At 38.0% G+C, this 27,551-nt stretch overlaps 1 protein-coding gene and 1 long non-coding RNA gene across 2 annotated transcripts in view; one reads left to right on the forward strand and one right to left on the reverse strand.

Moving 5' to 3' along the window:
• LEMD3 (LEM domain containing 3) overlaps positions 1 to 13,187 on the reverse strand; it is a 39,252-nt gene extending 26,065 nt beyond the window's left edge. Inside the window, exons 1-4 of the mRNA XM_081956992.1 lie at positions 11,492 to 13,187; positions 8,067 to 8,095; positions 7,052 to 7,115; positions 4,121 to 4,188 (exon numbers count right to left, since the gene is read on the reverse strand). Coding sequence (XP_081813118.1) covers positions 4,121 to 4,188; positions 7,052 to 7,115; positions 8,067 to 8,095; positions 11,492 to 13,010 — 1,680 coding nt within the window. The 5' untranslated portion in view covers positions 13,011 to 13,187. The remainder of the gene's footprint in view (positions 1 to 4,120; positions 4,189 to 7,051; positions 7,116 to 8,066; positions 8,096 to 11,491) is intronic.
• Positions 13,188 to 13,408: 221 nt separating this feature from the next.
• LOC309394160 lies at positions 13,409 to 22,924 on the forward strand. Its single transcript, XR_014175697.1, has 3 exons — positions 13,409 to 13,834; positions 15,141 to 15,232; positions 17,633 to 22,924. It is a non-coding gene; the product is annotated as an uncharacterized lncRNA (long non-coding RNA).
• The last annotated feature ends 4,627 nt before the right edge of the window (positions 22,925 to 27,551 follow it).

A 27,551-nucleotide genomic window follows, 5' to 3' on the forward strand; every position in this document is an offset into this window, starting at 1 on the left:
CCTTGTCAGAGAGAGACATCTGAGCCAAGTGGAAAATCAAATGGGGAATTAGTCTGGACACAAGAGGGCAAATCTGATTCACTTTGAATGCCATAGAACCTTATCTAGTCTGACCTAGGTGCAAATCACCAATCTGAGAATACCAATTTAGCTACCTGTATTCAATGTCAATCGCCACAGTCTGCTTATAGCCCCCATCTCTCTGTGTTCATTACCAGTCAACTGATTTGCAGAAGTAGGTCAATGAGTGAAAATAGGTTCAATGAAGCACAAAGGGATCAATGTGAGTACTACAGTTATAAAAGCTGACAACAGAGACCAGGACCTAACTAGTTATTGTGAGCTCACTGTGCTATGCTAACTGAAACTGTGATCTAACAAAAGCAATTAAAAAAGAAAACTCTAAAGAGAAAAAGATGACAAAAATGTAACAATGCAGTTTCATTGGCTGGAGATTGAATTATTCCAAACCACTTCAGACTCAAAAGATTTTGACTGAAGAACATTCCTAACCAACAGGTTTTTGCTAAGAATTATTGCTAACATGGCATGGAGTAATAAAATGATTTTGAAATCACTCCATCACTCTTCCAATTTTCTACTAAAATATATGTATGTCAAAATGAAGTGTCACAAATAAACTGTAATTGCTTTGGGTTATTCTATTTAATGCTCCATTTATATTTGTGATTATCACTCTTTTCCCATAAATCATAGGTTTGCATGGTTCTTGATTGAAAATAGCAGACAGTTTTTATTCCACAATATTATGGACTTTGATTTTAGAGTCCAGTCTGGTAAAGGTGTGCAAACTGATCCATTTTGAAATGTATGGGATATAGATTTTTACAAAATATCATATTTTAAAGGTGGAATTACTCATTATAGGGCAAAGCAAGTAGAAGTGCTATTTCAAACTTTTGGGAAATATATCAAACTGGAAGGACAGTAGGCCCAAATGTTTCCAAAACATTTAAAACAGTTGCTTTGTCCTTAAAATAGGACTTTGTACTCAAAGTAGGGTGTTCTGTGAAACTTAGCACTCAAAATACGGTAAAACATTTTGTATATCTCTTTCCCTATTTTCACCTGGAGAATGAAATTTTTATATATAAAAATTATTTATATATATATATATATATATATATATATATATATATATATATATATATATATATATATATATATATATATATATATATATATATATATATATATATATATATATATATATAAATAAATAAATAAATATACACACACATATATTATATAATTAAATAAAATAAGGACCTTACCCTGAATAATCAACCCCACCCATTTCAGTGGAAAGGAGGGCGTATTTTAGAAGCTTTCAGCCAAAGAATTTTGGTTAATTGGGTCCCAGAGAATAACCTTTTCTATTATGGCCCCAGCCTCTGGAATAGTCTTCGATCAGAGGTGAGATCCACCCTTCTGGCCTTCTGGAAGAGCCTAAGGTGATTCTCTTGTTTTGTCTGGGGCAGGGGTGGGTTTCAAAACTTTTTACTACCTATTCTATGGGTGTGGCCTATTTTGTGGGCATGGCTTGGCAGTCATGTGACTGGGTGGGCGTGGCCAACTTGATGTTACTCACCAATAGATGTCATGGATTGGGTAAAATGTGGTGAAGCTCACTTAACAACGCTCTTGCTTAGCAACCAAAATTTTGGGCTCAATTGTAATCATAAGTCAAGGACTCCCTCTGCCTTCCTCTGCATGGCAGTCTTGTCCTAGTAAATTCCTTTTCCTTTCTGGCAATTTTCCTCTCTGTTAGAGGCACCAAAATAATTCAGACAATGTAAGGTTTCCTGCTGCAGCAGGGGATTGGACTAGATGTCTGAGTAGCCTTTTAGCCCTAAATTGCTGTGCTGTCTTTCTTTCTTTCTTTCTTTCTTTCTTTCTTTCTTTCTTTCTTTCTTTCTTTCTTTCTCTTTCTTTTTCTTTCTTTCTTTCTTTCTTTCTTTCTTTCTTTCTTTCTTTCTTTCTTCTCTCTCTCTCTCTCTCTCTCTCTTTCCTTCCTTCCTTCCTTCCTTCCTTCCTTCCTTCCTTCCTTCCTTCCTTCCTTCTTTCTCCTTTCCCTCTGTGGGAATCAACCCTCTCCCCAAATAACTGCTGAATGTCTCTTTACGAACCTCCTTCTGAGCAGCTTTTAAATTTAAAGCAGGACTCCAAAGTTTGCAGCTTTAAGACTAGTGGACTTTAACTCCCAGAATTCCACAGCCAGGCATGGTCAGTTCCGATTTAAAGCGACAGCATTTGTTTTTCTCGTTTGCTGAATCTCCCAGTTGAAAAGTGAGTTTCCTTCTTTCGTTCTTTTTCTTTCTTTCTCCCTTCCCTTTCTTCCTCCCTCCCTCCCCCCCTCTCTCTCTCACTCTCACTTTTTAAAGCTTTTTCCCCCCTTGTCTGAACCAGCACTGAACTGAAAAAAACTTTAAAATAAAAAGCTTCTGATGAAGCTTCTGATGGGAGAACAGGTTTGGAGGTGTGGCCAAGCCACCATTATTACTACCGGTCCTATCCTGTATGTCAGATTTTCATTACCTCTTCTGGTGTACTGAACCATACAGGGAGGAACCCACCTCTGGCCTGGGGCCCCAATAGGAGCCTGCTATACTGAAGGAGGCTAATGGGGTAGAGAATATATTGTAAACTATCTAGAATCAATGTAATAGTGAGATGGGAGGCATAGAAATGTATTTAATAATGTTTTCATCCTTTAAAATGAGGTATGCTTGCACATACTTACTATATAGCAGTGGTTCTCAAATAGTGGGGCGCGCCCCCCAGGGGGGGCGTGAGGCTCCGTAAAGGGGGGCGCGAAGGCTCCCTTTCCATCTGGGTGCAACGGCGGCAACGGCGAAGGCGGCAACGGCGGCGGCAAAGGTGGCAACGGCGGCGGCAAAGGCAGCAACGGCGGCGGCAAAGGCGGCGGACTGGAGTTTCCCGCCAAGGTTGCCTGTCCGACCAGCCCCCGCTGGCTCCTGGCTGAGGGAGGAGCTGCCGCTCCGCCTTCTCCGGTTTGCTCGGAGGGTGGTTTTAAGCGTTCCGAAGGCTTCCCTGATGCCTTCGGAGCGCTTAAAACGACCGCGCCGCTGGAGCAACCCTGGCGCTTCGGGGATGAGCCCCGCCGAATTAGTGCCGGTGCAACAACGTGCCCAGTTTGGCTTCTGCCTGGCCCGACCCTCGCTTTTCCTCTGGCCGAAGGCACATCCTCTCTTCCAGGAGGGCCATGCCTGGGTGGTTGCCTCTCGCTCAGAGGAAGGCTTTGCTTCTGGGAAACAGAAATACGAGGCAGCTTTTCCACTGGGGTCTCTACATATTATAGGACTAGATCGGTTCTCAAAGGTTTTAGCCTGGGGGTCTCTTTGATTTTTAAAAAGTGATTGAGGACACCAAAAAGCTTTGATGTGTGTGGGTTATATCACTGATGTGTAGTATGTTAGAAATTAAAACCGAGAAATGTTAAAAATATTTATTTATAAAATACTCCGCCATCCCCCTGAAAGAGTACGGTAAACCATACTTTGAGAATCACCGCTCTAGATAAACCTTGAATTTCATTCTGTAGGGCCCTTGTTACCAATTTAAAAATAAGATATTTACTGCATTTCTCATCATTTTCTCACAGAATTGCGATGAATTACTTATGGATAAATGTTTATTGTATAAAATAAGAGGTGTTTAATAAGGATACAGTGTTATGCAGAGGTGTACTTATAACAATTTTATAGACAAATGATACTATTTACAGTCGCGCGGGGCGCGCGAAATGTTTTCTTCTTCCTAGGGGGGGCATGACAGAAAATAATTGAGAAGCACTGCTATATAGAGAGCTACAGATCAAAGGTGTTGCGGAATTTAGAAGGCATATTAATTTATCATCATACCAAAGGTTAAAATGAATAAATTGATCAGACAAGAACATACAATTTTTAAAGCCTATACATTTAATATTTCTTGTGCTTAAATATTAATACTTAAAAATTCAAAATGACTTATCACAAGCAAATACATTCATGCAATATACTAACACTATTTTTAATTACAGTTTAAAAATAAATTTTAAAGAGTGGAAAATATATTTTAAAATTAAGTTGCTTACTTTTAAATAAGTAGCTGCTTCTTGAATAGAAAGCCCCTTCTTTACAGAATTTCCACATTCATGATCACCTGGGAAAAATAAATTTTCATTTACTATATTTTATATATATATAAACCCACACACACACACACCCCTTTATATTACATGTAGGAACAAAATCTATGCTATAAAAATGAAAAATGGTGTTCCATCTAATACAGTAGTTTTCCACTCTCTATTTTTATATATTCCTAAACCACTTTTGGAGGGCAAGGCAACTTATCAGAGAAAATTTAGGATACATGTTGGAATTGATGAGAGTAATTGAGAAAATCATACTGCATATTATCTGTTTATAAATTCTACCTGCAGTGCAGAAAATCTGTAGTTCTGTAGTATGGTATTGTTCACAATCTGTTTGAATATTAATATAAAAAGCATGCTAATCTGGTTACACCAAAAAAAAAGGAAAACTTAATTCTGTCAAAATATCTAAGAGATGTATTTTTTAACTATTCCATATTTGAGTAATAAAACATGTTGTCAAGCTCCCAGCAATCATTCAAGATCAAAGAAACAAAGGCTGTCCAAATTTCAGTAAGGTAAATCTTTAGGCTATTCAGGGATAAATATAAAAACTTGAAAGTTGCAAGAAGGATTTCCTCCCCTCTGACTCTTGTATGTACAGTAGTGAGTTATTTAAGGTCAAATTTCAAATTTCTAAAATTATCTGAATTGCTTCTTTCCAGGTTTCTTTCCATTTGAGTTGTCCCAAAGGTGTTTTTTCAAAACAGATTATTGAGAATCTCCAGACATTCCACTTGGGCTATGTTGCATTTATGAGATAACTGCAACCTGACCTGTGTCTGCTATCTCACTTGTTTATGTATACTCTCTTTCATTCTTGTACCAACTTTCCACAATCTCTCACTCAAAAGCAGATAACTATAATCATTTTTCATCTACAGGTTAGTCAATTGCTATGATATAAAATAACTTTCAATTAATTAAAAAAACAAAATAACACAAAATTTTTTTAAAAAATGGGATTCATGTCTGTAGAACCAGCAGTATCAACAAAAAATAAAATACTGAAAAGTATTTTTCTTTAAAAAGAACTAAATAATAAACTAAATAATATTTCATACACAAGATGAATTTCTCTTACACATTGTCAGTGGTATTAGTCTTTAAAAGGATTGATAATTGGTTGTAATAAAAACAGTGCTTTACTAAAGATTGAGCTTTCTATACTCGTCTCCATCCAACCCATACACTTTAATTCAATCCTTATTTTATTTAAATGTTTGATTACATTTTCATAATATAATTAACAAAAATGTGTCTTTTATTACATCAAAAATTTAGTAAGAAATTTGACTTTTCAAGATTGAAGATAGTGTCACAAAAATGGAGCTGGAGACCATTGCAAAGAATAAATTGCTGGGAAACTGATGGGCTCTTTGAACCTCTACAGACAATGAGAGGACGGGAAATCACCACGAATGCCCCTCCTCATGAGGAGACAATGAGACAATGGTTTTGGAGCACTGGGAGAGGATGGAATAGCCATTTTACTCAAATCACAACTAATGACTTTAAAATGACATTGAGTTAATATATTTTCTTTTCTAATAACATTCGGATATTACTTAGTATTACTTTTCAGCTATTAGAAAACTTTGGATTGACAAGTCTAACCACCAAGTAAGTCTGCCTTCAATCCTGTATGAAAATGTTAACTACATAGTAAGAACTTAAAAAATGTGACATAAGCAAAAAGTCAATTAAGGTTGAAGTTAGAAAGTTATAAATGGATTAAGAGCCCAGATAAGTTTGAAATTAAGATTTTGGAATTCATTATAAAGAATCCTTCCCATGGGAAAGTCAACTTGTTTTGAATTTATTCTAAGACATAAAATAAACAATTTTTTAAAATGGACAATCAAAAAATATTCTAATTAAAGGAGAAAAATGCATAATCTACAGAATGATACAAAATATGGTAAAAATGGAAATATTGAAATATACTTTTGAAGAAATAGAATTAGAAGTTAATATCAATAATGTCAATAGTAATGTTTGCTTCTCTGGATAGACTGGGTCCAAAATGTCTTGGAAAAAAAGGAACAAGTTTATCTGTCATCAGTGGATCTACAAATGACAAGCTACAAGAATAACAAGGAAAAATATGTTTAATTGGATATACAAAAGAAGCTGGTTGATGCTTTAAAAATCAAAAGGGAATTACAAATAAATCTGGATAATATTTATATTTATATTTGGTTTATGAAAGGTTTGTTAAAGCTTGAATTAATCTTTTGAGAAGGGGTAAAAAAGAAATCAAGTTATATGATATTACTTGAATGGACTAAACCAATGGTGTCAAACTCACGGCCCGGATGCATCACACGCTGGCCACGCTCACCCCAGTTTAACGAAGGGGGGGAGTTGCAATACGTCACATGATGATGTGTCAGCGCAAGTTTGACACTCTTGGACTAAACATTAAGATGTTAGAAATAAAAGAAAATAATAAAAAGTTGGCTTATTTGATCAAGATTAAAATAGATATATTATTTCTGGCAACCCTTAATCTACTTATGCTGACCCCAGGGCTGAAATGTGATGGTAGATAGGATGAAGAGATCATTAACTGTAAATTAGGAGTTGAACAATTATTAAAATTGCTTACACCTTTTTCTATTCTTTTCCTTTGATGTTTAACTTTTTTTCTACTTCTTGTATTTTTTTTACAAGATACTGTTACAAGATACTTTTACAAGATACTTCTTGTATCTTGTAAAAATACAAATGCCTTGTATTTTTACTATTGCAATTATCTTTAGTAAAACTATGTTTTAGTCTCATATTTTGTTCTTGAAAGAATCAAAATACTGTTTTACATTTGAATTTTTTAAATTAAACGATGTATTAATTTTAAAGACTTACCTGCCATTTGTGCCAACTTTTCATGAAGTCTATATAAACAGTTCATGAGAATTGGTTGGTCTACCTAGAGAATTAAAAAATGAATTAACCTATTTTGTTCTGAAAATGTTGGTTTTTTTTTTAAGTGCCTGAAATCATTCTCAATATATGACTATTTAAATCCAACAATTTCAACTAGGATTTTAATAGCATGTGATGAGTTAGCTGTTCCCCCAGGCCTTTAGTGATGGGAGTGTGAGAATTCTCCCTACCTCATGCTTGCCATCTTTTATTTTTATTGATTTTCTTAGCTGTGAGACACACAGAATAAAAGTTAAATAAATACATATTCTTCATGTGTTCTACGGTGCAGCAAAGTACACACTTTAAAGAGATGTACCTTAACTTTCTGAACTACAGAATTTTGATAAATTCCAAACTGGTTAATGTTCTAAAGTGTGAATTTCAAAGTATATGCATGCCCAAAATTTGTGCATAAAATATTACTTAGTTGTAGAATGTATATAACCAAATTCTTATGATATATATATATATCAACTTCTATGGTCACTAATATTGTCAAAAAATATAAATCCAGGGGTGGGATTCTACTGTTTCAGGTGAACCGGTAGCTGTGACTATCAACTGGCAACAAACCGGTTCGCTCCGATTTTGAAGTGGGCCCGCCTGCTTGCCCCCGTGCTATATTTCCTTCTCCTATATTTCCTTTTCCGAAGCCCAACTGATCAGCGCGGCAGAGTGGATTGCTGCACCTCAGCTTTTCCTTGCCAGCAGTAATGCGGAAGGTGAGTTTCCTGCAAAAGCAAAGCGTGCACATGTACGCGAAGCGCACACTCAGCGAAACGGTTGTTAAACCAGTAGGATCCCACCCCTGTATAATCCCTTATAACTGATATATCAAACAGCCAAGCAAAATTTGTAGGATAAATTTACTTTATAATTTTAAAGCCAATAATCTATGTAATTTAAATAAAAGTTGTGATAAATCTTACCAATGTTATTAATTCATACTTACATTGGGTTCCCCAACGGTTGGATTATTATCTATAAATGAAAAGAAAAATGAAATACTAAATATGCCAATTATTGTAATTATATTACAGAAATATTCAGCGATCTCCTTAATGCGGCATCATATTTTGCAATAGAAATGACAGGATTCAAAACAGGTTGATGTGTCAATGATATCCAGCATACATAGTATATCTTGGTAACTTCTTCCATTATGTACTCCTTATTTAAATAGCAAAATATGTATTGCCAGTAAATAAAAGTTCTCATACAAGTCAAAATGTTTAAAAGCATGCAAAATATAACTAATATATAGTTGCACACATGTAATTCTCAAGGACAATGGAAATTCTCACTCTTGATGTCTAAATTAAAATAGCAATTAAAGGTCATATTTGATTATTCTAATGTAGATAAATTTAGAAAGTGAACATAAAATGCAATTACGAAATATTATAACAAGTTAATTCAGGAAAGGCTTCTTCTGTTCAGCTTTGTATGCAAGTTGTCTATTTGGCAAAACCATAATGAGTACAATTTGAACTCAAATAAACTATTAACATACGTTTAAAATCAACTTAAAGACAAGCTTGACTGCTGGTGATTTCATAAACACACCCATTCTATTTTCTTGGCAAAACTGCTATTGCCTCCTTCCAGGATATTTTTGTTTTTTTCAGTCTAGCCTACAGTTAAACATCTTATTTAGTAATAATTTATTATGCACTTTTACCAAGACTCAGCACAAATCAAAAAGGAAACACAATAATTATTTTTCCAATTAAATTATTTATATCAGCTAATCAATAAAATATTTTCAACAAACGAACCTCGGCACATGTTTTAAAATGTCCTACTATACTCCATCATACAAAATATTTATCTGAACATTATTGTCATGATAAAACAATGAAATAACCAAGCCTCACACTAACCTACTAGCCAAATAAATAGTATTTAAAGCACCTATAAAGGTGCGGTTGAGTTGTTGCTCCCAAATGCAGTCAATAAGTGAAGACTACTTATATGTCAATATACCACTGCTATGTGAGTTACAGTGCTTATCATTTGACTTCAGGATGCTGGTTATAATGTATAAAGCTTTACATGGCATAGGGCTTAGCTACTGAATAACTTACTATGGCTCATAGCACTACCCACCCATCCTATATATGATTGGCTAGTTTTGAGTCCCATCATTGACAAATGGGATCCAGGAAAACGGCTTTCCCTGATGCTTCACCTGCTCCTTAAAATAGCATCTCTCTGGAGATTAGCATATTGCTCAAATTACCTAACTGCAACTGTCTCTTTAAAAAAATCCCGACTTTTCCCCTAGGCCTTGGGGATGCTGGGATAGACCACTCTGGTGTGTGTGTGTGTGTGTGTGTGTGTGTGTGTGTGTGTGTGTTCTTCAGTTAGTTATTCTTTCATTATCAGCTGATTTTTAATCAAGATCTCAATTAAAACAAACTGGACAATCCAGGAGTTCTGGAGACAAATTGAGGACACTTTCCATAATCAACTGGAGGCAATAAGAGAGCACCAAGGTGAAATAATCCATCATGGCTGATGGAACAGTGTTCACTGTATGAGTGAGACTGAAAATCTTTATCATGAATCAGGACAATCAAAAGTATAAAAAAATAATTGAAATAGCAACCAAATCCTTGTGGAATACCTTGTGGAATTACAAGGTGAAATTCTTAGGATTTAATCCTCCACCTAGTACTGCAAAAAATAAAAATGGGAAGACAAAGACAAACTAATCAAGTCAATTGTTTCCAAAGACCTAGGCATTAATATCTGATGCTTAAGTAAAACAAAACTAAAAGGATAAGGCAATTATAAGGTGTCTAGTCTCAGCCACCAGAACTTCATTAAGAACTTGAAATACTGCTTTCAGTTAAATGACTTGGTCCAACCCATGACTAATATGACAGGAGAAGGCCGCTAGAAGATAAATAACAAATCAATTGTGAAGGGCAAGTAAGAGCTCTGGATAAAATAGGGGAAGAGCAGAGTAAGTTAAAGAGTGATCCAAGAACATTTCTTTCAAGAAATCATGAAAAAGAATGATATTAAAACAATCAGGGAAACTGCCAGTGGACAAAGAACTATTCACCAGACAGGAAGGTAATAACAGCATGAGATAAGAGAAAGGAAAGGGGGGAAAGGAGGTGATGATATGGGGATATCTCATTTTGAAACAGAAATAAGTTCAAATGCAGACAGAAGAAAAGAAGCGCAACAGACAAAAGCCAATGAAGGAAAGTAATAAATATCCATTACTGCATTAGACAATTTTTTCATGTCTCAACTGCCACAGTTGAACTAGACAGAGATTCAAATGCAGTTCTAAAATCCCATTTATTAAGTCAAATACTTCGGACAGGCAATTCTAGATTAAGAGAAGATATATGTAATAATTTGAAGTGAGTGCTTACAATACATAATCCAAATATAATTTCATCTCTTTAAATAATTATGCACCTGAAGACTCAAACAGCAAATTAAAAACGGTGGTTTCACTTTTAAGTCACTTTTCCACTATGCTAATCATAAATTTAAAAATGAAGCAAGGCATTTTCCTTATCAGGAAGTAACATTTAAAAACTTGAAATAATAAAGCAAAGCACATGAGGAGAAACCAAAGGCAAAATAATATTTTCAAAATCAAGAATTAGACCATTAATATACTCAATTATAAGAATTCACTTGAGAATACTACTTTGTCTTGAGTGGGAAAAGAAAAACACTGTATAAAGTTCCTTTTCTGCTCAGATATACTGAAGTCAACTGTGCTTTATTTGAAACATATAAATACTGCTTTAAGTTAACTAGTTCAAGCTCAAGAACTTCCATTGTTAAAACCCTTCAAATAAAATCAAACATGTCACTAGTGATCAAAATTAATGTGAAAATGCACTTCAAAGGATATAGTTGTCAGAGGAATATGTTTTAGCTTTTAGATCATTTAATGCATTACAAAGTACTACATAAGGAGTACAAGGAGTTTGTGTATTTTGACTATACAACTGCAATATAAACATGTATACTATATAATTCCCGCATACATTTATAAATTAAAGTATTTCATGTGCAAATCTTATGAACAAAAGCTTTCTAAATGACATTAACCAATATATTTTTAGTGTCAAAAAGTCACAATCTTTGGATCAATTATTTGATCCAAGCAGACCATCAAATATGTGTGTGTGTGTGTGTGTGTGTGTGTGTGTGTGTATACCCTTGTGTGTATATATACCCTATATAAAGTGTATATATATACCCTTTAAAAATGTCAACATCAGTATAATAAAATATATAACTTGGATACAAATAGAATTCCCAATTAATGTTTGGCACATGTTACTCAAATGGCAGGTGACATCGCAAGGAACTATTGTTCTCCATCCTAATACTTACTCTCAATTCTCATATTCTCAGCTATTCCAGAACCTCTCATTCTCAGGTAAGTGAATCCCAACACCAGAAAGAACAAACATGCAGTAGTTAAGAGGAACATCGACAAATAATGAGCACTGAAACTTCCTGTGGTGGATATTTCTTCTCTCTTAAACTGCTGCAACAGATCCTCTTCAGGTTCCGAAAGCTTTGGGTTGTAAGAATTTTTCAAATATGTATGATTGGAACCTGTATGATTGGAGTGATTGATTCTAGTGGATGATGAGCTGGTAACACCTGAAGCCAGGCTGCTGTTAGCACTGTAAATGCTTGGTTCAGTATTGTAGCCCCCAATTGCATCAGGGAGAATATGATTGTTGGCTGGTTTCCTACTACTGCTTAAGGGATCAGTTACTTTGCTATGATCTATGTCAGGTAGCAGTGGTGGCTGTAATAGCTGATTGGCTTTCTTGGAAGAACTGCTGCTGTATCGGGGACTGCGTGGATTCGAGTCCAGATTATCGCCATCTCCTCTGGCTGATAGTATTTCTTCTTCCTCTTCGTCGTCCTCTCGCCTGTCCGCTCTTTCGGCGGTTTTACTCCCGCCGGCGGCCCTCACATTCCCCGCAAAGCCACTGCCAACCGCAGAGCCTTGCCCTTGACCTGCCTCCAGCAAGCCGTCGCCGGCTACAACACCTCTGCGAGCGGAAAAGGGGCTGACCGATTTACAAAGATTCTTCCTGCAGACATAGTGATGAGTAAGGGACTCCTGCCTTAGCCCCTGCTGGGTAGCCGCGACCTCGTCCTCTTCCTCCGAGTCCGAATACTGGTCCCTCATATTTGCGCTGCTGGAGGTGAGCAGCCTGTTCCCGTTCACTGCTCGGCTCTTGTATCGCTCCCGCCTCCGCTCGGCCTCCTCTTTCTGGGCGTCTTCCTCGTCCCCGGTCGCTCTCCCGCCCTCCATCTGTTCCCGAGTCCCCGCCGTGACCGTCGCCCGTCTAGCCGTCGCTCCCCACCAGGCATTTGGCTTCCTGCGAGCCGGCGACTCTGCCAAGGCACTATGATTGAGACAGGAGGCGGCGGACGCGCCTGCAGGCCTCGGGTCCCGACGTGAGGTTGAACCCCGTTCCCTCCGGCTGGCAGCGGCGCCAGCCTGGCCCCTGGGATTGGCCTCCACATCCGATTCGTCAGAACTGAAGCCCAGCAGGACTTTGCCACCGCCTCCGCCGAAGGGAGTTGCGCGGGCCCGGATGCTACCCCCGCCAATTACTCCGGACAAAGACGAGAGGTCGGAGCTGCCAAACCGAACCCCCAAGCCGCCGCCGCCGCCTGCCCCTGGTGTATTATTGTTACTGTTCCGGGTCTTGTTGGCGACAACGCCGTGGGCCCCAGACGTCCGCTCTTCTTCTCGCAGTTTCTTTAGCTTTTTTATGTAGACTGGCCTGGTGCTTTCCGTCACGGGTCCCGGCGAGAAACCGAGTCGCTTCAGTTCAGAGAAAAGCTCTTCATCGGTGAGCTGCGCGGCAGTGGCCGCCGCCATTTTGCTCCTCCAGCACCCGCCAGCACCCGCCGTGGCCGCTTCCTTCCCACGCGCCGCGCTCCTGTCCCCGCCCAGGGGTTATAGTCTTAATGGTTCCCCGACTAGAGTTCTGGCTCCACTATTGCAGTTGGCAGTTACCGCCATGTTAGGGGCTGTAAATGCATAAGAATGTACTAGAAATGTGGATTGCCCATCTCACGGGTTTCAAAGCTTTCTCCTCCCCCTAATATAGTTATTGTGATTGTAAATGCATCATAACGCCATCATAGGTAGATATAATGATAGGATGTTTCGCTTCTTGAATTTTTGATTGACATTCAAATTACCAATAGCGGACATTCAATTAGTTTGAACTGCAGAGAGAGGAGTGGGAACTTCGTCACAGTAGAAAACATTGCTTCAAAAATTGTCAAAGAGAAAGTTTTTAATCTATCCATTTTTATTTTTTAAAGAAAGGACAGATTTCCCCATTTTCATTCGCCGTGCATATACTGGTGTCTACTGAAACCAGGTAGTAATAGCTGCCTGAACCTTTCATTTTCCTTATCTCTTTGATCTCCGCCGGGCGGAACTGACGCGTGCGCACTACACCGTGGCCTAGACCCACCCAAAGCAAGGGGAGAGGAGGAATGAAAGAGGCGTGGGTTTAGTTATTAATATCGGAGCACACCCTTTCAAGTTCACTTTGCTTTCTTAAGGGCTTTCGCACTCCATGATTCTTCGAATCTAGTGCGTAGTTTATTTGCGACGTTTTAATCCGAACTTCAGGCGTCTTCTGCGGCAAATAAAAAGACAAGGCAAATTTAAATGCTGATCGGAGATAGGTAGGAATTGGAAACCTATGCAGAGAGGGTCGTTTACTTACTGAAATAAGATCAGCTCGAGCGGCACTTGAGGGGTTGTAATTCCCACCTGATGCTAGTTAACAAAGCGAAAAAAAGCAGTTGCACACCCAGTTCATGGAGGCACTGAAAGGATGGTCTGGGAAACCGATTGTGCAATGGTGTTATTAAGCAGGTGGAATCAAAAGTTTTCAGCTATACAATTGCTCCGGCTAAAAAGTTTTGTTAGTGACTATAAATAAAGAATTTATGCAACTAAATGTTCCTAAACACTGTCGTCTTCCGTTAAAGAAAAAGGTAGCTAATAGGTAGCACTTTACATCTTGGATCTAACATATTATAAATGTTACTCTTGCATCAAAAAAAATGCAAAAAAATATTCATGGAAATATATTATTTTTCTGGACAATAGAAGTTTCTGGGTGGTCTTCAAGAATAGTTCCTTGTGGATAATATGTCAATAATTGAGCTGAGGTGATTAGAGCATGAGTGACTACTGAAGGGCTTCTCAGTCTAGGATAGAGCAAGCATAACTGGTACACTAGATAAAATAGGGCTAGACTAGTTTGGGGGTCAAAAGATAAAATTGGGTAAAATCAGAATATTGAAGATACAGAACCTCAGACTGACAAATTACCTCACCCACTGCTTTTATGTAGCTGTTGAATAAGATGAGAGAGTATATCCTGCAACACAAAGGAAAGGCTTAGAAAGCAGCCTCTTCCTCCTCAACCAACAACCACTGAAACCAGTGCTAGGGAAGGGAACCACTATAAAATGATACCAATAAAGGAGAAAATGGTACCCCAAATTTGAACTGCACAGAACCTGCCCAACATACTATAGCTGACAGTTTCTGAACTGCAGAGTGATAAAGGAGATAAGGATGAATGCACCATCTCCATCCCATCTCGAATGAAAAATAATGCCTCAGTGGCATTGTCAATGGATAGAAATTATAATGCACTAGCAACTGGGATTAGTGTTTTGTGAGAGAGGTGATTAAAAGAAAACCCTTTAACCATCACATACTGCAATGCTAGCACTTACAGTGATGATAATTGTTAGTGCCACAACTCAGATGCTGCTTTGCTGTTGTTGTAAAGTGTGGGTTTGTAAGTTAGAAATTAATTGTATTGTGAAATTTTTGTTATTTTTTTATGTTGGAGTTCCCTGAGACATGAAAATTATTTCAAGGATAATTTCAAAGTTAAAAAGTTAAAAAAGGATGTGCTAGAAGCCCTGAGGTACTGGTTAGCATACTTTAGCATCTGTTCTTTTCCTTCAGTTGGCAGATGTTGCTGTGAGAAAAAGTGTTGCTGTTGTATGTAAAATGGAAGCCTGCAACGCACTCATGCTGCATCTGAAGCAAGGAGAAAGGTGAAGAATGTAGTCACAATATTGTGATAGCCAATAAATCATGGGCTCATCAGTATGATTAAAAAAATTAAACATTAATGCAGTGTTTCTCAACCTTGTAAACTTTGATATATAGATTTCAACTTCTAGGATACCCAATCAGCACCAGTGACTGGGAAATTGTGGAAATTGAAGTCCACACAATGTATAGTTAAATACATTTGAAAAAATATATCTTGATTCTTAGCTTAATTGATACTTTCTGGTTGATTTCTAATTTGCCATCTGTTAGCAAACCTCTTAAACAGCAGTGTTGTCTGAGAATAGGACTTTTTGGATTAAACCAAGTATCTAGAACTATGAATGATGAAACATTGGACAGGACATAACCCTAAATTGTTCTTTAATAAATATTTTCTTCTCAATAAATATTCAACCAACCACATACTCTTGGATGACTGGAAGCCCTAATGTCCAAGTTGTCTTGTTCATTCTCTTGTCTGAATGTCTCTGAGTCCTATGCAGTCCTTGTACATTTTTCAGAAATAAAAGGAAACATGAACAGATCTCTGATGTTTCTAGCCAGCCTGCTTAAACTAAATAAGGTGAGCAGAAAGATATGTGCTTAACAGCTCCTGTTTGGTAAGCGATGACAAGAGATAAAACTTTTTCAGTCCCTTTCCTCTGAATTTATTTTTAATTATTTGTATCTTTCTTTACATAGTAACAGTTACAAACAATATCAAATGCAACCAATTTTATCTCATAACAAATACAGTTCTTCTGACAGGGCTAATAATAGGGGAGTAGGAGAGGGAAAAGGAATGTATGAGTCCATCTAAGCAGACTACTGTAATAGTTCTTGTCTGCCTTCATCCAATTTAATAAGGTTTTTAGTATTATTTTATAGTACAGTGTCTGTAATTGTGAGTCACATTCAATAACACATCTGGAAGATGAATATAAATTTCTTTTGCGCTTTTATCTAGAAAGGTCCTATCTCTCAAAACTGAAAGCTGAAACCATTCCCATTATCTTATACAATTGATTGCAATCAATGAAACCCATTAGATGTCCTGGTCTAAAGGAAATGCTTTGTTAAATAGGTCGAAGAAAGAGCCAAACTACATACCGGTATACTTTTTTAAAATACAGGTATACTCTTTTTAAAGGAAGCCTGAAAGCAAATACATTCAGACAAGTCAAGACTTTTGTATCATTTTTAAAGGGCTTAAAATTAGTAAAAGAAGGAAAGTATTCACTCACAGATTTGTTTGGCACCAGTTCATCCTCCCTTAAAACTAGTTAGCAAACAGATGTTTTATAACAAGTTTGAACAAGGTATAATTTAACAAAAGTACTATACTTAACATGAGGTAACTTTAATGAGTTTAAATACTCATTTACATCAATACATATTTCAGGATGAAGACATTTTCAGCTTTCAGTTTGCTCAGAGCTAAGTAATATATACATTCAACCAAGTATCTACATTTTTATGTTCTATCCTTTAGCTAAACGTATGATTACAAGTAGTATTTGCTGCATCATGGTGGACCTCAATTCCTTATAAAGTAGTGAAAATTCTGATGACATACATGCACTTATACATATATCCCTGAGATCTTGATCCCCATTAATTTGCACACAGGGCAAACCCCATCTTTAGAGTTTTCACTAATTTTGACATTAATCACCTTTTACTGAGAACTTCTCCAAAACTACTGGTCATAGATTATATTTGTGGAAGCTATTCCTTAGCTGATCCTCATGAATAAAGGGAATATCAGAATGCCTATTGGGCATTATCAGTTCTTATTTAAGTCTTATTAATTTTAACTGTTTTTATATTTAGCTGTTTTACCATTTTATAACCCACCCAAAGTTGCTTTATTAGCACAATTAGCATATACATTTTATAAATAATAGTTAATAAATAATTCAGTGAAATGGTAGAACTTCTAGAGTCTTTGAAAATATCTATTTTATAAAATAGCAAGATATTTTCTAAAAATATCTATTTTATAAAATGGCAAGAAAAGAATTATTTGGTCTTAACAAATACAGTAGGATAGTGTAAATTACAGATACTAATCTGGTTAATAACAGTTGGAAATATTTATATAAAGTTACAGGCAGTATTATTATTCAAAGTATAATTGCTGTCACTCCACCAACCTGAGTCCTGAGATCAGCTGGGGTGACTTGCTTCCAATTCCTCAGAGTGCAATGATCAGGAATAAACCCTGTCTCAGGAGAAGCACCCCAACAATGATATTCTCTGTAAAAGATGTGCTAAAAGTATGGTTTTTTTCACCTAAGCTTTTGAAGGATAATTGCCAGAAACAAACTGCACATTTAAAAGAGCATTCTTATTGTGTTTATAAAATCGATAATTTTATCTTGTTTTTTTTTATTTAGCTTGTGTTGATGTTCATCCTTTGTGTTCGAAGAGGACCTAGACATCTAACAGGTTGTGGGCTGTCCACAATGTATCTGCAGGTGGCTGGTAAGGCCTATACAGGCATGAAATGTTTTGCCACATGTCAGGCAGACGTGTGGGTACCATTGTTGCAGCATTTGCAGCTCTGGCTTTGCGGCTTTAGCTTTTAAAATAAGATTGTTGTTCTGTAACACATTATAGGCACCTTCAGGGTATAAGAAAATTATAAGAATTATGAAATTTGGTTATAAAAACAGGACTATACTAGTGGCAAGCTTTAGAATCACAAGTGTTTGAGGTCACAGTTGTCAATATATTCCCAAATGTGAATATTACTCAGTCAAAAGAATGAAGGACAGCTAACCTCTTGATATGTAATATTTTCAACCAAATAAACAACAATACTTTATTACATTCAGAAATGGATTATTCTGCTCATATTGCAAATACATTTTCTAAGCATTCTCAGCTGTTAATATCAGAAATTGTCTATTTAAAAACCTAGGCATGTTTATCTCACTCTTGCAGTCACCCTGGAAAACTAAGATATTTAAACTTTTTGTAGTTTTTTTAATACACAAAGAACCATTTCAAATTGCCAGTTATACTAGAAATAAAAATAATATTTATAATTACTCGTTCATAATATTAGCAAGCAAAATATTAAAGCTCCAAGCCTAAACAATAAGAATAGATCCTGTCACAACATAAATCACTTTGAAATTTGCATAAATATGCACAATATCATGTTCTAAACAGCAGACTAACTACTGTATAAAATTGTTCCTAAACTGAACATGTGCGGGTTACATGTTGATAGCAGATACTCTGAGCTCTTGGATTGACTTGGTATTTATGAGTGAGTCACTGAAAAATTCCATGCAGGCTGTGTAGGAAGTTACCACCCAGGCAATTCCCCCACTTGAAGATCTGTGCCTTCCCTAATTTAACTGAGATTTGTGCTGGGAATGACTAGGGTGTGTAAACCTGAGAGTTCTCTCCCCCCACCCCTCTTATTTTCTTCTTGTCCTTGTGTATATGTGTGTCTAAGTCTATGCACAAAGACTTAGGTAATTGTACTTTGAGGTAATTGTAACTATAAAATGTCTCCAATCCAAAAAGATGAGAATTTTAAATAGTTCAAAGAAAGAAAAGAGTAAAATGGCAAAAATTGCCTTCGCGCTGTTTGTTGGGTCCAGAAAAATGAGTGAAAGGGGTGGGGGAAGGAGCCTTTGCTCTGTGTTTGTTTGGCCATCACACAGAGTAAAGAGAAGTATTTTTTCTTCCTTCCTTCTCTGTACCTTAAAGCAACAACCCAGGGAATTTTAAGTTCTTTTACAAGAGAAGTTTCATCCTTGCATTTATTGTGTGTTTAAATGATTTTACCTGTTCATATCTTTCCTGAATCATGTGAATCCAGCTCCCTTTTCTCATCTGTGATATCCCCATATTGTTATCAGTTTATCTGTTTAGTAACAGCAATACTGATGTGTTGTTGTTTTTTTCAAAATCTGCCTGCAAGCTATCTACACCCCCACATTTTCCCCTCCCCGTTACCTCTAATCCTCCAACAATGCCTTTTCTGTGGGAGAGGGGACCCTGTTCTCATGTCTTGCAGCCCTGCACAGATGACCAGAGCACATTGATCCAGATGCCTCCAGAGAAGATCTTCCATCCATTTGAGCCAGGAATTGAGTTTGAATCCGCCTTCCACTGGAAAGCCATCACAGCAATCAAAGTGGAGCAGACTTTCCCAAGCCTGACTGACCACCCTTACCAGCAAACCAAGCCTAAAGCTATCCAGCAGACGTGAAAGAAAGGATTCTGAGATGGACAAGTAAAGACTGAAAGACTCTTTTCAATCCTCAGAAGACAGCTGTAAAGACTAGGGGAGGAGAGGGAGGATGGAAATTGATTGTAAGGTTTTCTTTCTTTGCTTCCTTCACAGAAATTCATTGTAAGGTTTTTTTTCCTTGTCTCATTTATACTGTGATCAGTTTAATGTACTCATGTAAGAATTGTATTTGAGAGTGGCTAGCACAGCGAGTTCTGAATACCTTAGATTTCTGTCTGGTGGGAGGGAAATTTGTCCCAAATGTCTGTATTTTCTGTATTGTAGAAGCAGACATACACACATACACACACAGAGAGAGAGAGACTTACCTCCACACAAAGCTTCTCCTAGATTGATTTTTGCCCTGGCACTACAGCCCAAGCAGTGATATCTCCCTGCTAATTCCATGGAGGAGGGGCAGTTCCTCTCAGGCAAATCCCCCACTTGAAGAGCTAGCAGGATCTTCAAAACCCAAATCCTGACTGTGACTCACAAATGATGCTGCCCAGTAAAGTAGGATATGTTGCACTGGTGGTCTCATAAGTAGGAGTCTCAGGGCTCATGTGTAATTTTAAAATACTAAATAGCCTGGATTGCACACTAGCTAAACTCAATTTCGCCTCACTAAAATAAAAGCTAAGGCAGGTTCAAGAAACAACCCTTGAAATGGACAGCCTGTAACTTAAAGGAAAAGCATGGCTGTGAAGAATTTTGGGATTTCTGCTTGCTTGAAACCTGTCTGTAAGCTCACAGAAAGTTATATCCAACTTCTGAAAATAATTGGCATAGAAAATTGGATAATGTGAATTTATTTCCAGAACTTTTGCCCTGGCTGTTAGACCTTCATGGTTGAAAGCTCTCTGGGAGCCACTGAAGGAATTTTTTTTCTGCGGCCTCTCTCAATGCCTCTCCCTTTGCATTAAAAAAAAATTAAATCTCCCTGATCTAACCAATTTTAATCTTTTGAAAAAAAAGTGTGTATCCCACTCGCATGTTTTGGTTTTTTTTAAAAAAAGAAGTAGGGATTGTAAGAAGTTAGCACCCAGCCCTCTCCTAGAAAAATAAAATATCCTGGGAAATATTGAAAAATCAGAACATATTTCCCTGGATCAGAAATGGAGAAACATGTTTTTAGGCAGGAAACAGACTCACTCTTAATAGCCCCCACTTTCCTTAATGGGCCATTAAAATGCCCGAGTCGGTCTATTCTACATAACAAAGTGTTCCCCTTCAGCTCCAGGGTGATGGGATTAAGGCATGATAGTATTAGCCTTTACCTATCTCACCAAAGGGCACCTGGGAAGAAGCAATGCTCAACCAAACTTGGATTCAAGACAGCCTACAGAGTTGCCCCTGCATGGCCCCATGGGAGTCTGACAACCAATCAGAATACATTTCTTACACAGGAACAGGAAACAGAGAGGTTGGGCCACACAGAGTATAAAAAACCCAGCAAGCCCCTTCTTTGCTCTTTTTCTTCTTCACCCAACATCTGGAAGCATGTGATCCACCTTTTCTGTTCAGGACCTCAAACCATGTGGTGCTATCCACCATTAAACCATCTTTCCAAGCAGCCTCCATGCTTCTAGTGTCTTTTTCCCCACTTGGAGCTGAACCCAGAAGAAAAGTTTCTTCCAACAGCTGTTCAGCCTCTTAACTATAATTTGAGGGGGCTGCGTGCTTCATGAAACATTTAAATTTGAAGATGAGGAATCTACTTTGCAGGTCTTAATTTAAGAGAAATTGGTATAGATGAATCTCCAGGTTCAGCATTTGAGGAATGCTGTGACAATATGTGTCAGTAGAGTAGACTGATCAATGTATATTTATTTTGTTATCAGTGACTCATAGCTAAACATATGAATTTGCAGAAAAGTGCCTCCAGTAGATGAAATTTCCTTTACTGCAAACACCACCTTTGATATAATTCAAAGAACTTGGGTCCCAATTTGTTGTGAATTCAGGGTGCTGGGTTGCTTTTAAATAGAAACATTTCCAGCTTGAATACCTCTTTTTCTGTTTGGTTGTGTCTGTGTCCTGTGGTATATTAACCATTAAGCAAACTAAGCACCTGCTTAGGGCACCAGGCCCAAAGGGGGCACCACAAAGTTGGGAAAGAAAAAAAATGAAGATTTGTACAGTATGTACAAAGGAGGGGCACCAAGATTTGTCAGTGCTTAGGGCACCAGTGAGCCTTAATCCGCCACTGTCTGTGTGAGTAATCATGTTTCTATGTGTGTTGGGGCTAGAATTTAGGTAATTTTCTTCCTTGATTATGTGGAGATAGGCTTTTGAAAGCTGTGAATTTGTGTAGTGATGAACAATTTTATATTTGTCAACTGCTGTTACCATTTCAGTAATGAAATGAATGCAGGAAAGAAACATAATTTTAAATCTTAATTATTTTGGGTGTGATTTAAGCTGGTGGTTATTATCTATTGTTGGAAGTTAAATCTGATTCGTGTCTTATTTGAAGCTGAGAGAGAAAGGCAGGCAAAGGAAAAATAAGTTAGAAGCAGGCTGCAGTTGGAAAAGGAGGGTTGTTTGTTTTTTAATTGCTGTTGTGAAATTTTCTTTGGGATGTGCGGGTCAAGTCTTGACTGGCCCAAAAGTTGAGGGAGGATGCAAATCTTAAGGTGTTTTGTTGTTTTGATGTAATCAATTTCATTTCCTGGTCTAATCGGCTGTCTATTTGAAGATCTCTTTAGCCAAGTCTGGTTTTACAATGTATACATGGTTTTATAAATGAAAGTTAGTTTCAAGCTTTGCCTGCAGGCTGTTTTAGTGGGCTGCTGGGGCTGCTGTCTGCCTTTGTTAAGATGATTTTTCTCCTCTTCGCATTTAGGGAAATATTCTATTCTATTTCTTTTCTTATTATGTGGAATATTTTATTCTGGGAAGGGGGCTTTTTCTACATTATAAAGCCTTGCTTGAGGGATTGCATGTCTCCCATAACATCTGCCTCCTTCGCTATATTCATCTGTCAGTTGCATTTATCATTTATCATCTTTTATCATCTATCTTTTATATTTTATTGATGTGATTGTAATTTCTTTGATTGTTGTGAGTCATCCAGAGGTGTTGAGAATCAGGTGGCATAAAATTTAATAAATTATTATTATATTAGAATTAATTAATTATGAGTTTAAAAATACTGTAAATACTCTCATGCAATTTTCTATATACAGTACATTTACCCCAGCATTAGTCCCACTGATGTCAAGATAGACAGCCTCTTGCTTTACTTATTTGTTTATTTGTTCATTCATTTAAAAGATATGGCCACCCATCTTATACAGAACACAACTCTGGGTGGCTCCTATACATTTCTTTACAGACAAATACTATATCACAATATAAATTTTACATGTTTAATTGTGCCTTGTATAAGTATATGAAAACGAAATAATAAAAGAACAAATTTTAATTTATAAAATTGTCAATGTATCCTTTATCTTTATAATATCTTGGTTAAAACTGAGAACAGGTTTTATTCAAAAATACTGTTCTTTTATCAAATGGTGAAACAAATTTTGGTTAAAGAAGAATACAGCTCATTTCATAAAATCTGTTGGAAGTAGTATATAAGGTGGTATTTTAACACCTTAATTGTAGGTACTGTGCAGATACATTTTTTCTATAATATTTTTTTCTTACAGATAGCATCTTCTGTTTTAAAGCTAAAAAATCCTATGATATCTATTAAGAGTAATCTGTTTTGGTTAATAAAGAGAAGTTGCTGAAGCATCAAAATACGTTTTGTATCTGCATTGTGCCTAATATTTATTGAGGTCATGAAATTTGGAAAGGGATATTTTCTGAATAATTACCTTGACCAAAATAACATTTTGATCTACAGTCCATGCAAATGTCACCGTGAAAGACCGAAATTGGTGAATGTCGACATTCACCGGTGAATGTTGGTGAATGTCGACATTCACCGGTGAATGTCGACACATACCAATTTCGGTCTTTCACGGTGACATATTGTTACTGTGAAAGTCCGAAATTTCAGCGTAACGCTTTCCTTTTGCTTTTCAATTCGCGGTCCTGGAAACTACTCGTTCTAACCGCGCAGGATCGCAGGTTTAAAAAAAAAAAAGTCCGCGAATAGAAGACGCTTAAAAGGAAGCGAGGAGCCGAGGTATTAGGGTAAGGGTATTAGGGTAAGGGTGTCGAGAGGATAAGGGTATTTAGCAAATATTTCGGACATACACCAAGCGACTATGTGAATGTCGACATTCACCAGATTTCAGACTTTCACAGTAACACATATACTATTCTATGCCAAAAGAATTTTCAGCTAAAGGGTTTTCTATCTAAAGTAGAATTAAGATTAAAACAAAAAATGCACTTATAAAAGTTAGTGGAAACAATTTAAAGGGAGGAGGATAAGATTATGGTGAAATCTACCTATTTACATAATCTAATTATGGTTTTGGTCAGTTTTATTGGGATGTGCAAATAAAGTTATTGTCAAGGTTCCAAATAGCATCCAAAAATAAATCAGATTCCAAAGCAACGTATTGCTCAACGTTCCAATTTATTAAGATAGCCATGTTGGCACCTCTGGGAAAACCCAAATCTGAAAGCTTCCTGGGTTTCCCCACCTAGTTGAAAGTTCAAGATCTTGCCCCACACCCACAATTCCATCACATGGTCCAATCTCCCATTGCCATGCTGGCAGTTCCGCCTATCCAGTTCCTGACAGGTGCAGAGGTGCAGAGACAAAGGATGACATTGGCTTTCTAGAAAGAAAGCTACACAGTAAGTAACTCTGTACAATCCCCCTTCCCATTTTCCCACAATAGAAAAAGGCATAGTAGAATAATAGAAAGTGTGGCAGGCCAAAGATACAAAAGAAGACAGCAGGCCTGTCAAGCCGGCTTCCCTCAGCAACAAAGAAAGAAACCACTTAACTCCATTTTGCAGAATTAAGAGTACTTTTACTGGTTATGAAAAGATAGCAGCTAAGCAAAGCAAGATCTGAGGCAAAAGCGTGCGAAATCAAACATATCAATATGTGACCAACCCCCGCCCCCTGGTAACCCTCATCCCACTGTCCAATCTGTAAATCTCTTAGGTGTCGTGTGAGTTCCATCTTCAAGAACCATCATCAGGCTGGTATGCAGGACGATTGGTCTTGACTGACACCAAGCGCTAATCTCCAGCATGTGCAGTAGATGGTGAGAGCAAAACTCCCCTTTTACAATCTCTCCTGTACTAAAACTTCCCCTCCCAAATACCAGACCCCCCTCCCCGTTTCAATGGCAGTCAAAAGCAAATAGCGAAACAGGCTGATATCCGGCCCTCCTTCAGGAAAAGAAGCCATCCCTGCAAGAAAATAAAACAATAGAAAAGACAACATAAGACATGTATGATTCAAATATGATCAAGGCTTATCAGTACTTACCGTAGAACTTCTGTAAGAGTCTAGGAGCTCTAACATGAGATTTGTCAACCCACTCAGCCTGGGAGGGGGGAAAATGCTTCCAGGATACCAGATATTGAAGTCGATTCCTATGATTCCTGGAGTCCAAGATTTCCTTAACCTCAAAGTGTTGCTCTCTCTCAATAAGAAGAGGGGCAGGGGGTGCAGGTAGGGGTGCATGAAAAGAAGAACTGTGCTCTGGTTTCAACAGGTTTACATGAAACACAGGATAAATCCACTTAAGATGTTTTGGTAACTCCAATCATACAGAAACAGGATTAATGATTTTCACAATAGGGAAAGGACTGACATACTTAGGCCCCAGTTTCTTTGATTTCTGGGTGGTTTGTAGAAACTTGGTGGACAAAAACACTCGATCTCCTACTTTGTACTCCCTTTGCTTCACCCTCTTTTTGTCAGCCTGTTTCTTGTGCGCCCGGTGAGCAGCCTCCAACGCCTTGCGGGTCATGGGCCAAATTTGGCAAAGCTGGTGATTCTACTCAGGGACAAAATTTGCAGTTTTTTTCAAGGCAACTCAGGAATTGGTACAACGTTCTGGCCAAACACAACTCTAAAAGGGGTCAAGCCGGTACTGCTGTGCAGAGAGTTGTTGTATGCCACCTCATTATGTGGTAACAGTTCAGCCCAGTTATCTTGTTGATAATTGATGAAACACCAGAGGTACTGTTCCAAAACAGAATTAGTCCGTTCACAAGCCCCGTTAGTCTGAGGATGATGGGCGGAGCTTAGCCCCTGGGCGGAGCCAATTAGCTTCAGAAACTCCTTCCAGAAGAGGGAGGTGAACTGGACCTCCCCTATCCGAAATTATGCGTTCAGGTACTCCATGTAACCGGTACACATGTGAAATAAACAACTTAGCTAACGACTTAGTTGATGGGATTTTGGAACAGGCTACAAAATGAACTTGTTTGGAAAACAGGTCAGTAATTACCCAAATCACGGTATTTCCTAGACTCTGCAATTCGACAATGAAGTCCATCGATATCTCCTTCCATGGGGCCTCAAGGTGGGCCACACCTTGGAGAAGGCCCTGGGGTTTTCCCGGTGGGTGCTTTGCAGCAGCACAAACGGGACAACTGGCTATGTAGGACTCAATGTCTTTTTTTCAATGAAGGCCACCAAAATTGTCTCTTAACCAGATGTAAAGTCTTTACAAATCCAAAATGGCCTGCCATTCTTGAATCGTGGGCCTGTTGAAGAACAATAGTTTTCAGGTCAGCAGGAACATATAATTTAGCCCCTACCCAAGCCAGTCCATCCTTCATAGTGCATTCATTTGAATGTTCCTTGAACCAGTCATCGTACTGAAGGCTCTCCTTGAGTTTGCACATGAGGTCCGTCATGACCTCTAAATTCGAAATGCCTTGGCTTCTAGTAATCACCAGGGCAGCTAGACTTTTTGCTGGGATGACTGGGTGAACTATGCTCAGCTTAGAGCTGTTGTATTGGGGAAGCCTAGACAAAGCATCAGCCATGACGTTCTTCCCCCCCCCCCCGGAATGTACTTGAGGGTAAAGTTGAAACGGTTGAAATGTTGCGCCCAATGCACCTGTTTAGGAGATAGCTTACGTGAGGTCTTCAATGCTTCCAAATTTTTATGATCAGTCCATACTTCAAAAGGGTGTTTCGCCCCTTCTAGGAAATGTTGCCAGGTCATCAAAGTCCATCTGACCGCAAAAGCTTCCTTTTCCCATATAGCCCATCGTCTCTCTGTCTCTGTCAGTTTGCGAGAGGTGTAAGCGCATGGCTGCAATTTTCCATCAGCGTTCGTTTGAAGTAATACTGCCCCCACAGCCACATCACTGTCATCAGCTTAAACGATAAATGGTGCCTCCATATCTGGGTGTTTCAAAACGGGTTCAGCTGCAAAGAGTCGCTTATATCTCTCGAAAGCGGCTTGACACCCCATAGTCTAATTCAAAAGCTTACCCAGTCTAGGCTTGGCCTCCCCTTTTGATTTTAGGAGATTTGTAATGGGCAGAGCAATGCTGGCAAACGAGGGGTTAAATTGACGCTAAAAATTTGCAAATCCCAAAAAACTTTGTAATTGTTTGCGGGTGCGAGGAGGTGCCCATTCAGTTACAGCCTGGACTTTTGCTGGGTCCATCTTGATGCCGTTGTGGGAGATGCGGTAGCCCAAGTAATCAATTTTCTCTTGATGAAATTCACATTTAGACAATTTGGCATAAAGTTCTGCGGCCCGGAGTTTCTTGAGTCCTGATCGTACTAAAGTCATGTTTGTCAGTGTTCCAAATATCATGCAGAATTAAATCAGAATTCAAGGCAGAGATATCCTTAAAGTTCCAATTTAATAAGACAGACATGTTGGCATTGTGCTATGAAATCCCAAATCTGATTTGCTTCCTGGGATTCCACCCAGTTGAAAGTTCATGATCTTATCCCCACACCCATAATCCATCACATGGTCCAATCTTCTTCTTCCACGCTGGCATCTACACCCCTCTGCTTCCGGTCAGGTGTCGAGGTGCGGAGACAAAAGATGACCTTGGCTTCTAGAAAGAATGAGAACAACACATTCCACAATTCTACTCCTTTCTATTCCCCCCTCCCAACTACTACACTAATGAAACAGCATAAGAAATTAATAGAA

The sequence above is a fragment of the Natrix helvetica genome (genome assembly GCF_964273705.1).
Source record: "Natrix helvetica genome assembly, chromosome: 6".
In the NCBI taxonomy this organism is placed as follows: Eukaryota; Metazoa; Chordata; class Lepidosauria; order Squamata; family Natricidae; genus Natrix; species Natrix helvetica.